Here is a 15,653-nt window from a genome sequence, read left to right as displayed (position 1 = left end):
GTTGATTATTCAAAAGATTAAGTTGTTCTGACTAGTTTTACCGTATGATTTAAAAGGAATTTTAAGTTGTATGTACTTAATTACCCTCATTTGGGATACACGTTTTTAAGTTGACAACCATTTATAAAATAAGTTGCTCCAAATATATTGTATTCAATCATTTTTTTTCTTAGCTTTTTCATGTTTTTGCCTTTAAAGAAAGAAATTAATTGACTCCACAACAAAAATATTAGGCAATTCACTTTTATTTTGAACTGCAGTTGTTTATTTCAATACATGATGTTTCAATCAGGAGATAATTCATTTAGTTTGAACATGTATTGACACAAGCCATATGATAAGGTGCATGAACACCTGAAATCACAGCTGACTGCAGGAGAGAGGAGAACCATGTTATAGTTTGGCTGCAGCACGTTGATTGGCTGCTGGAGAATGAGGTGAAATGTAATAGGTTAAAGAGAACGCCTGTGATGAGCTGATTATATGCAGCTGCGGAGTGAATGTATACACACCCAGTCTTCCTGAAAGAACTTGCGCTGAGCTTCATTTCAATCTTGAAAATAAATAACACAAATTGAAATTGCCCCACAAATAATAAATAAACACATTAGCCACATTACCATGGGACATGGGGACACAGCAAATACATGCTGCCATCACAACGCAGTTAGAGGCCTTTGCAGATTTAAAACCAGTGCCAAATATGTCAAATCTGTAAAGTTTTTGTAAAACTACAGAAACAAACTCTCAATGGCCACCAATCTGCAGATCACACACATCCATTTGACAAAAGATGTAACAAAGATGTTTACACTGCCGTTAGTCATTATTTCAAACAGTATGAACACATTTAACGCAGAATGCTCATTCATTTGTTTCCCTCGACCACGATGGTTGCCATCGTATGGTCAGACCCTGGGGTGGACCGGTCACTGATGAAGACGATATTCATGTCCTTATGAAGAACATTAAATAATAGGTTAACGCATAAGAGATAATGAATTAGGTAATTGCATACTTTTTAAACTGTCACTCTTAGTGAATTCAGAGCCATTATTACCAGATGCTAAAGCAACGCTGGTATTGTTTTCCCCTATTGAGTCTGCATCTGTGTGTCGTCATGGCAATGTGGTCCTGAAGACACACAGAGGTGCTTTTGAGTACTTTGCCTAGTGTTTAAATGCATGTGGACAGATTTTGTCAATCCCAACCGTGCAAGTTTTAGTGTCCCTTCTCATCTTTTTTGCAGGTTCCATACAATATGTGAGCTGGTTAAGAAGAGCAGAAGCCACTTTTCAAATGTTACACAATCCCTTTCCCACGCCATTGCTGTCAACACCTATCCATGCTGAACGTTGCTAAGATATTATTGATTGGGGTGTGGCCAAGAGTGCAATATGCTTCGAAATGTAACTGACACTATTTTATACACTGTGCCCGTGGATTTTATTTTATTTTAAGATTTTTAATTATGTCGCTAAACTCCTTGAAAAGGTCCTCTTCCTTTTCTCCAAGGTACACGACAAGGCAGCGGATGGCTATAGTTCTCTGCGTACTTCAATTGTATTGTGCTATTTTTGAAAAAGGAAAAAAAGAGAAATGACCTAAATGAATATATTCTGAATGGGAGACTGCCAACAACTTGCATTTCAATGACAACTCTAAATAACGATCCTACCTCAAGAAGCATGTCCTTGATCTGCTTCACCGAGATTCATTTTTAATAAAAAGCGATATCACAATAGTAACCAAAGTATTTTTACTCTCACTCTACTACTTTGTATCCTCTCACAGAACTATTCACAGTTCCAAGGCTGCTAATTTTGGTCAAACAGAAATGTGGCTATACAGTGCAACTACAAGGCTATACTGTATTTGAATGACAAAAGATGACACTTACCTTAAAATGTCCTTTGTATATTTCTATTTGTCTTAACTGCCGGAACTTGTCCAGGCATCTTAAGTGGGAGTGGACTTGAAATACTTAACTCAAGGTGTAGAACAATTAAGTTATCAAGCCAATTGCATTACTTACTACAACTTGAATTTTGTTTTAAGTCAATTAACGCAGAAATCAGACTTCAAATTACACACAATATTAAGTTGATGTAATTACCAACATTATTACATCAACACAACTTATACATTAATGTTTGCAACTTAAAATGTTTATCTAAATCAATTAATTCACATTTTTATCTTGCAACCATGCATTTAATGAAGTGGAGGTGAAAGGTCGCCTGAATTCGTTTTTAGAGTGTGTGAAACAACAACAAACACTTTAGGTTGCTGTCGGTGTTTTGCAGCATCCCTGCAGCTGCTCAGTAAGGCCTCTTGATGTGTTTTATTTTGTGGCTGCCCTGTTTGGTTGCAGTGAAACGTCAGATGCATTAGTAGGATCCTCGCTTCACCACTTCAAGCAGAACCATCTAGTGGACTAATGCAATGTGGCTACCCATTACCCCAAGCTGAGTCTGGAGTGATGGTCAGCCTGTATTGATCTCTTCTGTTTTTTTCTATTCTTGTTTTTTTTTCACTCCACTTTCTCTCCCCCTGTTTAGGCACTGTTCCCATTGTGCACCTTCATCCTGGCTCCAGGTGACTCTGGCAGAGATTAATCGTGTTTGTATTTTTCTCTCTCTGTCTGGACCAAGGCCAGACCAATGGAGTTCAGTTTTCCCATTTGATAAAAAGACTTGCATTTGAGGAAAACCTCCCACAAAGTATCACTGTGGAATAGATTGCAGCACATTGCCAACACCATGCATTCTTAGATGACTGTCGGGGGGCTCTGCCAGATAAGTAAGGCACTGATGTTTAGCAGTAGAAGAAGACTGGGGAGGAAGCCTGACACATCTTTAAAGACCGTTTAAAAAAAGCACCATACTCCTGCATGACCCTCCGACATTGGCAAGTCCCCGACCGGCAGTAGAAGGGCACACAGATGTAGAATATGAATGTCAGCCACATGTCAGCCCATTTTGATGTGCTCCCACGTGTTGAGGCGGGAACCTGGAGAAATGCCTTCGGACTGCCAAGGTGATAAATATAATTGCAGCATAATGGATCCCCTGGAGGGTTTGGGTTTGGAGGGTGTTCAGGAGGCGGGCTGGGGGTCGAATCCATCAAGAGAGCCTTTAATTTAAAAGGATTTGTATTTCACCAAGCAAAATGGCAAAGCTGGATTCCTCGCCCTGGAGTGCATTTTTAGAAACGAGGCCGTTGAGGTTGAATAATTGAAGTAGTTAATGCAGTGCATGACCTGTGCCACTCAGACAGATAAGCGGAGAACTTCCAAGGGCTTGATGAATTTAGCCATCGTGATCATTACATCGTCTTTGATATATTAATCAAATGTGGAGCAGAGGGTAGGAGTTTATGGTGAATTTAGTTTTTGAATTAGGCCAATGTTGGAGGATGATACTTTAGGTAAAGGAGTAAAGCTCTGCTACGAATGGCAGTGTCACAAACTCCCTTCTGATGTGAGCATATATAGCATTTTGAGGGGTGAATGCACCAAAGAAGGGTTTGTGGACGCTGATATCAACAGTAGTGCGTCTTTCGCAACCACTCTCTACCCTGAATCACAAATCATATGGCACTAATGAAGTTGTTACAGCACAAACACACCCATAACGTTTTAAGGCTAAGTGCAATTTGAATGTTTGTGCATCTGATGGTGGTGAAACTATAAAAGCGTTTGAGGCCAGTGGATTGGTTGTGAAGGCTGAGAGTCAGTCTCAGTCAGCGGTCTTGTCAGGAGAGGCTTGCCATGTGCCGCTTCCCTTAAATCCTCTTGAAGGCAATTGAGAGTGAGGAAAGCGAAAGATGTAAGCCCAGGATTTGGGAAAGGACGGAGAGGGAAGAAATTATTTGTCGTTTATTTAAAAACCTTATCTTCTTTTTGTTTTTCCTCATTTTCAAAAACATGCCTTGTACAGTATCGGGAAATGTATTAATTTATTTTTAATGACATGGCTTGAGTAGTACCGTCCATCCTTTTTAAATGGGTTTCAGATACTTAAAATGATCTGAATAAGCGAATTGTTATTGCGTGTGGCTTGAAGAGCTGGAGTGTTTTTGCAATGAGGCTCATTTGCATTAATTGGAGCCAATTTTACGCCAAATATATGCATATTACAGCATTTAAATATGTGCAAATAGCCCAGGAAGCACATTTTGCATGGCATAGCAGAATGGGGTGCATACTGTTCCTTTTTATCCAATTTGCACTTGCACTTAGCGGCCAGAAATGGTGTACAATCCTTCAATGAATTCACCCCTCAGTGTTATCCATGTGACCATCTGCCATGCATTTGTGATGACGCTTACTGCCATGTTAGTGGAAGCCAGAATGCACTCTACGTTATTTTGATATTGAAATTGAAATTGAAAACTTTATTACAGACTCAGGGTCCAGATAAAAGACAAGACATTACATATAATAAATTACATACACAGCGTAAAAAGAATTCATAGTTTAAGAATAATTTAAATCAGTGTCCTACAAAGAGACAACTATACCAATGTCTCCACAGCTGCGATTGGTAGCGTGTAGTACTAAACCTTATGTTCGATAAGGCCAAGAGGATTTCATTATCAGAGTCATTAAGCCGGCAAATACATAAGATTTCTTAAAACAGCTTGTAGAGTATTGACTCCTGCAGCCACAAACATTTCACTTGCACTCGACCATCGAGGTCTCTTCAGCAATATTCTCATGGCATCATTATAAGCTACTTGAAGTTTCCGTAAACTTGCTTTTCTGTAGTTTGACCACAGATGTGCCGTTTAGAGCGGTGTGCAATATGCTCTGAACAGAGACATCTCCACTCCATCTGTACGCACTAAACTTACGTAGGAGAATGTTTGCTCGTGCATACATCATGCGGCATTGCCTATACATATCTTCATCATCTGTCATTTGTTCTGTAATAAAGTGTCCAAGATATTTTAACTTATTACAGATACTAAGATTAATATCAGACAATTTAAAATCAGGAAATGTAAGACATTTATCCTCTTTGGTTCTAAAGATCATGACAGCACTCTTACTGGCGTTGTATTTGATGTCATGCTCCATACCATACACAGAACAAACAGCAAGAAGCTGCTGAAGACCAGCGCTAGATGGACTCAGCACAACAAGATCATCGGCACACATAATATGGTTCACTAGAGTAGCTACTATCATGCATCCAGTGTTACAGGCTCTCAGTCGCTTCGACAGATCATCAATATAAAGGTTAAAAAGAACTGGGGACATAATTCCACCTTGTCTGACACCATTGCTAACTCCAAATGGGGCTGAGACCCTATTGCCCCATTTGACTTGCATAGTCTGGTGGCCATACCAGTAGCCCAGAACTCTCACAATGTATTTGGGCCTCCCTCTTTGACTCAGTTTAACAAATAACTTCCTATGATTAACACGATCAAAGGCTTTAGAAGCATCAATGAAACACATAAGAACTGAGGAGTTATTACCTCTATATTTGTTGACAATTTCCTTTTAAGGCGTATATACACAAGTCAGTGCCATGTTTAGCCTTAAAGCCAAACTGGTCATCTGTTGAGTTAATAAAGTCATCTAATCTGTCCAGCAGAATTCTTTCTGATACAATGCTATTTCTTCGATAACACTTCAACGAGTTGGAGTAAAACCCTCTCTTCTCCCCATGCCTGACATTTAGCTGTCTCACATCACACACCTTCGGCCAAGACAGACATGCAACTCTTCTTGAAACCCACGGCTTGAGTCGAGTTGTCTTTCATGTCCGCACGGTGCCTTCCAGTGACAGGTGAGGGCGTGACGACCCACAGCCTGCCAACTTAGAAGTATAGATACGATACTTTCATAACCATCATGTCTGACTCCCTGACTAACTGGCCATTCGACTGACTGACAGATGGGGTATTCTGCAGGCTTTCAATAATTTAGCCACCGCTGCTTAACTGCCTGGCCGCAGTCTTAAGGGCAGCCTTAATCCCGCTCCGTGTTCAGCTCTTTGCTCCGTCTCTCTCTGAAGATGGGACCTGCTCCAAATGCTTCTTATCTTCATTAGTGGCTTCTGTGGTCTGTATTATTGACTGTTGTGACCTTTAATATCTCTCTGCTCAAGACTGTTATACCATTATAACTCTTCACACAAGCCCCCAAGGTTTTACGTCTTAATGGAGTTAATGCATTCTCATGAGACTTAAAGGTGGGGTAGGTAATTCAATTCAGAAACCCTTTTTGTTATATTCCATGGAATGCTCTTAACATCCCAATAGCAATGAATATATTAAATGCTTTGACAATAAATACATAAACACATTTCATCTGTGGAAGCCGTAGCTCTGTAAAAAGCACGACCAGTTACTTTAGCGCCCGGCTAAAGTAACTGGTCGTGCTTTTTACTGGCCTACCTGCCTGTCAGCCTTCCATCTGTGCACAAACTTATCTCGTGCCCTCATTGGTCATGTGCGTGTTCGTGTGTGTTGGAGGAGGGGCTCTGTAGGAAGTCTGAAGGAAGAGGCAGATTTTTCCGGTTGTGTATTTTCAAATTCTAGCGCACTCGAGCTGGTTTCTCCATTCTTATCTTTAAGTTCCCAGTGAAAAACATAGGCTTTTTCTTTTTTGTCCTACTCTGGATTTAACGCTAATGTGTTAACTACCTGCAGACATACCATCCCCCTATAACTGAAAGGTGCTGCTTATATGCCAGGATATCATGTTTTACAGTGCTAGGGGTTCCTGAACTATAAACCTAGAAGTGCAGTGTCACTGTAGGATTTCTGGCTGAACTGAAATCCTTGTGCTGAGAGAGAGCTTTAGTGCTGTCCCTTGGAGACCAACAACGCTGTCTGCTCTGCACAATTGACACCAAACACGTTACACTTTAACAGGATCCCACAAACCCTTAAGCAACAGCTAGGCCATTTGCAGGATCTCCATTTTTATGTTGAGTCCACTTAGGGAGGATAACAGCAGCCATCCCAGCGGTCTTTTGGCACATACAAAATGTTTTTCTCGTGTTGAAAATATTCCTAATTCTGTCGGCTGATACTTAAAAATGGATAGTTAAGAGGAGACTCAGCAGTTGTCATTTTTCTATCTTCTTCCATTAGAAATGCCACAGTAAACTGAGCCTGGAGATGTGTGATCTGCCAGCTAAAAGCTGTTTATACTCAAGTAATGAGCCTGAGGAGACTGGCAATTAGAAGATGCTTCCATTTCTCTGTCTACTCATGGAAACTCAAACTGAAAGGTTATTGGCTAGGCTATTAAAATGCTTGAGTGGGATACATTTTAATTGGTTTGCTTTGCTGTTGACTAAGGACATAGACTGCTCCCTCAAATCAGGCCTAACATAGTTCCTTTGCACAGCACAGGTGATCTTACTATCTGTTTATCCAAAGGGCCTCAAAGGTCAGCTTGTCCTCTGCACCTGTAATTACCATAATGGAGGAAAGCTCAACTTTTTTGTTTTTTTAAGATATAATTTTGTTTCTACACAAAATATTGAGCTTAATAGAAACATTAAAGGCAACAATAGCTGACAAAATGCTAAAAGCTAAATGGGATAATACACTGTGCCAAATACAGTGCATAGCAACTATTTAGTAACGCATGGAAGCAATCAGTACCCTTCATCCTGCACTCTAAAAACAAATTCAGGCGACCTTTCACCTCCACTTCATTAAATGCATGGTTGCAAGATAAAAATGTGAGTTAATTGATTTAGATAAACATTTTAAGTTGCAAACATTAATTTATAAGTTGTGATGATGTAATAATGTTGGTAATTACATCAACTTAATATTGTGTGTAATTTGAAGTCTGATTTCTGCGTTAATTGACTTCAAACAAAATTCAAGTTGTAGTAAGTAATGCAATTGGCTTGATAACTTAATTGTTCTACACCTTGAGTTAAGGATTTCAAGTCCACTCCCACTTAACATGCCTGGACAAGTTCCGGCAGTTAAGACAAATAGAAATATACAAAGGACATTTTAAGGTGAGTATCATCTTTTGTCATTCAAATACAGTATAGCCTTGTAGTTGCACTGTATAGGCAAATTGCTGTTTGACCAAAATTAGCCGCCTTTGAACTGTGAATAGTTCTGTGAGAGGATACAAAGTAGTAGAGGCTACTGTGAGAGTACAAATACTTTGGTTACTATTGTGATATCGCTTTTTATTAAAAAATGAATCTCGTGAAGCAGATCAAGGACATGCTTCTTGAGGTAGGATCGTTATTTAGAGTTGTCATTGAAATGCAAGTTGTTGGCAGTCACCCATTCAGAATATATTCATTTAGGTAATTTCTCTTTTTTTCCTTTTTCAAAAATAGCACAATACAATTGAAGTACGCAGAGAACTATAGCCATCCGCTGCCTTGTCGTGTACCTTGGAGAAAAGGAAGAGGACCTTTTCAAGGAGTTTAGCGACATAATTAAAAATCTTAAAATAAAATAAAATCCACGGGCACAGTGTATAAAATAGTGTCAGTTACATTTCGAAGCATATTGCACTCTTGGCCACACCCCAATCAATAATATCTTAGCAACGTTCAGCATGGATAGGTGTTGACAGCAATGGCGTGGGAAAGGGATTGTGTAACATTTGAAAAGTGGCTTCTGCTCTTCTTAACCAGCTCACATATTGTATGGAACCTGCTAAAAAGATGAGAAGGGACACTAAAACTTGCACGGTTGGGATTGACAAAATCTGTCCACATGCATTTAAACACTAGGCAAAGTACTCAAAAGGACCTCTGAGTGTCTTCAGGACCACATTGCCATGACAACACACACATGCAGACTCAATAGATGAAAACAATACCAGCGTTGCTTTAGCATCTGGTAATAATGGCTCTGAATTCACTAAGAGTGACAGTTTAAAAAGTATGCAATTACCTAATTCATTATCTCTTATGCGCTAACCTATTATTTAATGTTCTTCATAAGGACATGAATATCGTCTTCATCAGTGACCGGTCCACCCCAGGGTCTGACCATACGATGGCAACCATCGTGGTCGAGGGAAACAAATGAATGAGCATTCTGCGTTAAATGTGTTCATACTGTTTGAAATAATGACTAACGGCAGTGTAAACATCTTTGTTACATCTTTTGTCAAATGGATGTGTGTGATCTGCAGATTGGTGGCCATTGAGAGTTTGTTTCTGTAGTTTTACAAAAACTTTACAGATTTGACATATTTGGCACTGGTTTTAAATCTGCAAAGGCCTCTAACTGCGTTGTGATGGCAGCATGTATTTGCTGTGTCCCCATGTCCCATGGTAATGTGGCTAATGTGTTTATTTATTATTTGTGGGGCAATTTCAATTTGTGTTATTTATTTTCAAGATTGAAATGAAGCTCAGCGCAAGTTCTTTCAGGAAGACTGGGTGTGTATACATCCACTCCGCAGCTGCATATAATCAGCTCATCACAGGCGTTCTCTTTAACCTATTACATTTCACCTCATTCTCCAGCAGCCAATCAACGTGCTGCAGCCAAACTATAAAATGGTTCTCCTCTCTCCTGCAGTCAGCTGTGATTTCAGGTGTTCATGCATAATAAATAAAAGTGAATTGCCTAATATTTTTGTTGTGGAATCAATTAATTTCTTTCTTTAAAGGCAAAAACATGAAAAAGCAACTTATTTTATAAATGGTTGTCAATTTAAAAACGTGTATCCCAAATGAGGGTAATTAAGTACATACAACTTAAAATTCCTTTTAAATCATACGGTAAAACTAGTCAGAACAACTTAATCTTTTGAATAATCAACTTCAAAACTTGTTTTTATAATACCAATTATCAAGTAAGTGGTAATTAAAAACACCTCTGATTGTAGAGGAAAAGCCTTCTCCCCTAACTCAAATAACTTTGTTGCTTTGAGACAATTTCATTAGAAGTTGTCTTAACTCAATAAACATCGATGCAAACTGTTGTGTGTGTTGATTTTCTTTGTTGAGCCAAGGCATTTGTTTTTAGAGTGTGTACAAACTCATCAGCAGCGACCTGTCTGAGAATGATTTATGGTCAGTATTAATATTCTCTTTGTTTGTTATTGCCAGCTGTGCTATATGATTGGTCCAACAAGTTATGTCTGATAATGACTTTTAATGAAAATTCAATGGCAAGCTGTTGGATTTTCTCAAATCCATATTATGAAACATGTAGCGATATGTCCCTGTTGGCGTGGATTATTGAATTGGTTACAGCTGATATGTTCATAACTCCCTCTCTCTGTGGAATGACTGCAGTGCTCAGTCGAAAGCTGCAGTTTGAGTGTTATACTGCATGCCCCTGTGGTTTTCATATCATTGCCAAAATGTAAATGTATACACTGTAAGACCATCATTTAGGCTTTATAGCAACCATGACTGCATCATCAAAGCTCACTATTGTGTTGACATGTTTACCATTTCAATATTCTTGAGATTTCCATCGGAAAACAGCAGCTATTGTGACCCCAGGCTTTTTTGTAAGAGTGTGCCACTTCCTACTGTACATCTGTGTGTAAGAGTGATAATGGGTGGATCATCCCAGAGGCCTTATCATTTCTTACTCCTCCCTCGTAAAAAAGGTGGAATCTGCATGGCCCAGTCGTTGAAAATTCCCCACAACCCCAAGCTGGAGGATTTTGACAAAGCCATCCAACAACTGCTGGAAACGCCGCACTCGCGGGCAGTCATCATCTTCGCCAGTGAAGAAGACATACGGTGAGGAGCACTGCACATTCTGGCTGCTCTCGTGTTGTTTAGGCGCGTTGATGGGTTGCCACGTTGAGGTCTTTAATCTTTGAGCAGCAGCTCCTGAAGACAGGCTCCAGGCACCGATCTGCAATGCATACAGGATCACTGCTACACAGGCATACCTCCAACAACACAAACACAATCATGCCTTGCGGGAGAAGTTGAAATACAGATCACAACAAAGCAACAGAGAGATGCGGTTTCTCTTACATTTCCCCTTGGGATATATTTATGTAAAGAAGCAAATAATCAAATATTTATTACCTGTACATTTAGAATGAATGCTCATGAAATGGAAAAGAAAAGAGGAGTGGAAGACATGGTGGTTAATTATTGTAACTCCCTGTTATCGTAAACACACATGACTTATATAAACAATAGAAAACCATAACAATACATCCTCTCCTTTTTCTCTCAGCTTTAACGAGATGAATTGAAGAAGTGTACAAACCAGAGGTGTAATTTCCAAGTCCTTAAACCAGCTGTGCTTTTGTGTAATAGATATTAGTTTGCACATACCCCCTGTGCTCTCTCCTAATTCTAATACGGATGTCCTTGCAGGGGAGTTCTCAATGCCACCAAGAGAGCCAATCAGGTGGGCCATTTCCTGTGGATTGGATCTGACAGCTGGGGGTCCAAAGGCAACCCCATCCTCCAGCTCGAGGATGTAGCAGTGGGAGCCGTCACGATCCTGCCCAAACGCTCCTCCATCGAAGGTACGTCGTACGCACAGAGACTCACACTACAGACTTCACCACGTGTTGTTTTCCTATTTTACCTTTTATTTTTTTGGTACTATTATAATCAGAATACTTTATTACTCCAGGATGGAAAGGTGGTTTTGTTACGGTCGCTTCATTTTAGAATCAGAATCAGGTTATGTTATGGTAAGTAAAACAGAGATAGAGAACTAGAAAAAATATAGTAAAATATAAATATAACAGTATTTACATTGCAATGGAATGGAATAAAAAGGAATAAAATATGGAATAAAAATAAACATCGGCAGTAATAAGAAAAGAAAACAGATGTTGTTGTGCATTGTGTGCATTAGTGTAATGCATAGAGTTTATGATGTGGCTGAAGTAAAGTGTCATGGGGGGGGGGGGGCCTTATTGATGAGGCCGGTAGCGGAGGGGAAGAAACTGTTGCGAGAGGTTTTGGTCCTGATGGATTTAGAATTAAATCTGATCAATAAAACAAAACGGAAATAAAATGAATACAATAAGATATATAAATGAACATTTACATAAGAGCTTAAAGTCAAATGCGCTCATTGTACTACAGTTATAAAAACAATAAATATTTCAAAATGTATAAAATATACATTAAAATGTACACAATGTTATATTGTTATTAACAATGATATTAATGCTGAGAACCAGATTATTGCTCAAAATGTACTGTGTATTTTCTCAATTGTGTAGTCTTTTTGGTGTCTGTACAATTACTCAAAAAAAGAAAACATTTCAAAGATATTATTATAAAATTGTATGAAAAACATCAGGCAATCATCGTTCGTTTGGGTCACTGAGATGTGAAACAAGTTGTGATTCCAACACTGACACATTGCCTTTTCACATATTCAGCAGTTCAATTATTAAACACCATGGACTACAAAGGACTACGGACTCTTAGGTTGCGGCCCCACGAGGACGAAAACGGCTAAACGCATAGGATTAACGCAAACGCAATCGCAAACAGCTTCCGTCCACATGCAATAATTATCCGGATAGTGTCTGCCCACACGAGACCGCTCCGTTTAGCTCCAACCGCTGGAGAAGCTGCAGTACATATGCAGGAGCCTCTACGTGGCGCTGTAACTTCCTCCACAAAAGCAGCGAAGAAGCATGGTTGTCATGGTTGCCCTTCTGTTTATTCTCCGCGGTGGGGGCCGAGGGAACCGGGCAGAGTTTTTCGCCAGTCAGCGTGTATTAAAGTTGAAATCTTCCGGACAAAATTATAAAAGTGCCGGTCAAAGGTCTTCTTTGTTATTTATTGAGCTTTAAAACAAATGAATAACGACTCTATATAATATAATGATAAAATACACGGAGCCTCTCTTTTTCCTCCTTCTCTTCGGACAGCGTCAGTGTCTGTCTCATGCAGCAGCTGATCCAATAATGAGTGACCCGGCCGACAGTAAAAAATAAACATATTTATAACTAGTTTAGGGAGTTTGAGAGGTAATTAAAATAGCTAAGGGCGATGATCTGACTTGAAGTGTGTGTTTTGCTGCAGCGGGAGGAGCTGCAGGTGAGCAGAGCTGCGTGTCTCCGTCCTGTCAGATTAGACTTCACTCGCGAGAGAAAGATAAATAATCTGAATTCAGGATGCAGTTTACTTTGACGTGGGGGTGAGCAGCAGAGGTGGGGAGAGGCGGGACTATTGCCTCATCATTATTGCTGTAGATGTTGCACAAACAACTGTAGCATGGTCAATAGCGTCCGGAGCACGATAGCAACTCTGCGATCCGCCATTGTTGTTGTTGTTGGTGGCGAAACACTTCAGCACTGGCGCGGGGTAAACGGAGGTGAGCAGAAGAGGTGGGGAGAGGCGGGGCTATTGCGCAATCACTATCAGTGATCTGAAAATGTCCGTATAGGGCGCACACACGGAGCTGTTTGACCCCCCAGAGAGTGGCGTATGCATTTCTATCCACCTTGGGACCCGTTGTCGTTTCCTCAGTCGTTTAGTGCCATATTCGGTCGTCCTCGTGTGGCCGAACGGTCTATATGACACTAAACAGTAACGCAAACGACCGAATTCGTCCTCGTGGGGCCGCAGCCTTACATGGAACGCGTCACAGCAAAGAGCACTTTTTAGCCTCTCAGCAGCTAACTCATAGGGAGTTATTGCCGCTACAGGTCCCATCAGCATTTCTTTGGACTCATGTTTTTACTATTAAATCTCCTTTTAGCTCTATTTGGGTGAAGTAGACGTGCAATCTGCTGTTAATAAATAATATCGATCACAGCTGCTTTGGGGGATCTTTTTCGAGGGAGGCAGCAAAACAAGCTTCAAACACATTCATCCGGTCTCCTAAACTGTTGATATGGTGAATTTGTAGGCAAACAGCTGCTTTTAGCATTAACGATTTAGAGCTTAGGGGCCCTACCTGAGAGGAAATGCAGAGTCAGGTGATCATTCTCTCTGGGTTCATCACCTGGAGTGACCCCTTTCACAACACAAATACAAATGGTGCTCCCACTTTGCCCCCTGCCTCATCTATTTCCACTTTAGTTGCAATTTTCTACTTTTCACATTGACTTTCCAACAATCCTCAGAGAACAAGTGTGACCTTGTTCTTGCATTTGGCCGTGGGTAGTACATGACCAGACTAAAGTCAGTATGGACAAATTGGGTACTTTGATCACGAAACTCTTACATTTAACTATTTCAGCCTTTGCTGTGTCATCCCAGGTACATTCATCAGTGTGGTTTTACCAAATTGTGCAGTAATAATAATAATCCTAAATCTCAACTGCGGAGGAATTAGTATCTTTGGTCTCTACGGTATCATTGTTGAATAATTGGATTGGAGAAAAGCTTTAATTCAGATTTTAATAATAAGAACTGATAGGGTTTCTTTTTTATATCCCCGAAAGAATAACTTTTCAAATTAAGAGTAGATTTTAAACTGTAGTTCACCAACAAGAAAAAGGAAGAAATTATACTACACACTGAACAGATTGAGCAGAAATGGAGTATTCGCAGCATGTTCCATTTATTTTATGTTCCATCCAGTTTCCCAGTCCCAATAACTGCTCCTTAATACAATCGAGGAAATTTGAAAGTCTTGAGTTTTATGAAGCTTCCCGTAATTAAGTGAGGTCTACCCAGGACAAATGTACGCTCTGTAGGCAGTGAGAATATTATTAATCCACCATGCATCATTGATGGTCTTTTGAAAAGAAAGTCATTCAGCTCTGATTAGCCATTATCACCTCTACCCACGACTCATCTGATATGACTGGATAACACAGACAGAGAGATGTAAAAATGTGAAATTGCAGATTATTCTCAAGAGAATTGTGAGACGGTTTAAAAAAAATACGGCATCACAAATGAAGTTATGTTCCAGTTTATTTCCCTGACCCACATTGGGTGGTAAAGTTGCACAAACAAGAACAAATTCACCATACAAGCTTTGTATTTCCTTTGTTGCAGCAAGTTACCCTTCCTGAAGCAAATGCTCTATACAGGCGTCTAATTCCTTTTTAAATTAGTCTTAAGCGAATGCATCATGCCTTCAATCCTTTTCCATTGTGATGTATCTGGGGAATAAAAAACCTGTTCAGCACCTGCAGGACCCTCGCAGCCCGGGGCAACAGGCTGCAGCACCATTTACAATCTCTGCGTTATTTATTATGCATCCTGTTTTTTAATTAATGTAATATCCTAGATGAAAGAAATTATTAAAGTTCCATGGGGGCTTGAGAGGAAGAGGAAACTCCGTGGTCAATTTTTTATGAAGTAGTGCTTGCTGGTGTGCTTCCAACATCTAGCGGCCGGCACCCCCACCTCCACGACACCACTGCAGCAAGTCTCGCTTCATTTCCCCCAGGTTTGAATTGGTTGATAATTGGTCCGGAACTGAGTCATTCTCCTCTCTCCTCCGCACCCAGGGTTTGATGAATACTTTACTGGGCTCACTCTGGAGAACAACCGCAGAAACGTGTGGTTTGCTGAATTCTGGGAGGAAAACTTTGACTGCAGGCTCCTCAGTGCCTCGAAGAGAGAGGATACGAGCCGTAAATGCACAGGTACATGAGTTTTTGGCACGAACTATGTAAGACAAGTCTGCATTACACTAATAGACGATGCATATTTTCACCCTCGCTTGTCAGGTTGATGTGAACTGGACCTTTTGTTCGCATCACTAACTGCAGATCCACT

General features: G+C 40.1%; 1 protein-coding gene across 2 annotated transcripts in view; it reads left to right on the top strand.

The window, feature by feature from the left end:
• grm7 (glutamate metabotropic receptor 7) overlaps positions 1-15,653 on the top strand; it is an 81,494-nt gene that overhangs the window by 31,127 nt on the left and 34,714 nt on the right. For both annotated transcript variants that reach the window (XM_034087914.1, XM_034087916.1), the window contains exons 3-5: positions 10,586-10,721; positions 11,316-11,470; positions 15,383-15,520. In XM_034087914.1, the coding sequence (XP_033943805.1) occupies positions 10,586-10,721; positions 11,316-11,470; positions 15,383-15,520 (429 nt within the window). The remainder of the gene's footprint in view (positions 1-10,585; positions 10,722-11,315; positions 11,471-15,382; positions 15,521-15,653) is intronic.

The sequence above is a fragment of the Pseudochaenichthys georgianus genome, chromosome 7, assembly GCF_902827115.2.
Source record: "Pseudochaenichthys georgianus chromosome 7, fPseGeo1.2, whole genome shotgun sequence".
NCBI lineage: Eukaryota > Metazoa > Chordata > Actinopteri > Perciformes > Channichthyidae > Pseudochaenichthys > Pseudochaenichthys georgianus.
The sequence above is the reverse complement of the archived record's forward strand: the minus strand, read 5'-3'. Positions and strand labels throughout refer to the sequence as shown.